Source organism: Mus caroli, chromosome 6 (genome assembly GCF_900094665.2).
Source record: "Mus caroli chromosome 6, CAROLI_EIJ_v1.1, whole genome shotgun sequence".
Classification (NCBI taxonomy): domain Eukaryota; kingdom Metazoa; phylum Chordata; class Mammalia; order Rodentia; family Muridae; genus Mus; species Mus caroli.
Window position 1 is genome coordinate 112,902,709 of NC_034575.1, and position 1,091 is coordinate 112,903,799.

Consider the following 1,091-nt stretch of genomic DNA (forward strand, 5'->3'; position numbering starts at 1 on the left):
CCTTACCAATGCGACAAGTGCGGGAAGGGTTTCACCAGGAGCTCGAGTCTACTTGTCCATCATTCCGTCCATACCGGTGAGAAACCTTTCAAGTGTGACAGGTGTGGGAAGGGCTTCAGCCAGAGCTCAAAGCTCCACATCCACCAGAGAGTCCACACCGGAGAGAAGCCGTATGCGTGCGAGGANTGTGGTATGAGCTTCAGTCAAAGATCCAACCTGCATATCCACCAACGTGTCCACACGGGGGAGAGGCCCTACAAGTGCGGGGAGTGCGGAAAAGGCTTCAGCCAGAGCTCGAACCTCCACATCCACCGGTGCACCCACACGGGAGAGAAGCCGTACCAGTGTTACGAATGTGGGAAAGGCTTCAGCCAGAGTTCAGACCTTCGGATCCACCTCCGAGTACACACCGGGGAAAAGCCCTACCAGTGCGGCAAGTGTGGGCGGGGCTTCAGCCAGAGCTCCAAACTCCTCATCCATCAGAGAGTCCACACCGGCGAGAAGCCATATGAGTGCAGCAGGTGTGGCAAGGGCTTCAGCCAGAGCTCGAACCTCCACATCCACCAGCGGGTTCACCGCAAGGAGCTTCACTAAGTAACATGAGCCCACTCAGAAGACTTTTATTGTAAAGATAAATATTTTTCACGGCCGAGTGTGCATATCAGAGGCAGCATGCTTGCCTAGCATGTATCAGACCCTGAATTTGAGCCCTGGTACGCCACACACACACACACACACACAGACACACACGGTTTCCAGCTTAATACCCTGTGCGTGTAGGAATGTGTGTTCATGCAGAGAGGGGTATGTGTGTTGTGCTGGTGTGTGCATGCATGTGTGCACGCACGTGTGTGGACGTCTGAGGATATCTCAGATACTTACCACATTCTATGTGTGAGACTGGGCATCTGTCTGTCACGCATGGTGTGGAATGTCACCAAGTAAGCTAGGCCAGAGTNCCATGGATCTAACTGTCTCCACTTCCCAGCTCACCGTGGCTAGGGTTGCACATGTGTGCCACCACATCCAACCTTTTTATGTGGATTCTGTCTCTAGCTTTCTAGACAAGAGCTTTGCTGCCTAAGCTATGT

General features: G+C 53.2%; 1 protein-coding gene across 1 annotated transcript; it reads left to right on the top strand.

Annotated features, from left to right (window-relative positions):
• The first annotated feature begins 6 nt into the window (after positions 1-6).
• LOC110296926 (zinc finger protein 239) lies at positions 7-1,085 on the top strand. The gene has a single exon (XM_021165732.1). It carries the CDS (start codon positions 193-195, stop codon positions 592-594), a length of 402 nt encoding a protein of 133 aa, XP_021021391.1. The 5' UTR covers positions 7-192; the 3' UTR covers positions 595-1,085.
• Positions 1,086-1,091: the final 6 nt, after the last annotated feature.

Bases quoted from the DNA above. Each gene is read 5' to 3' on its own strand.
- LOC110296926 (XM_021165732.1), top strand. From the start codon at position 193: ATGAGCTTCAGTCAAAGATCCAACCTGCATATCCACCAACGTGTCCAC.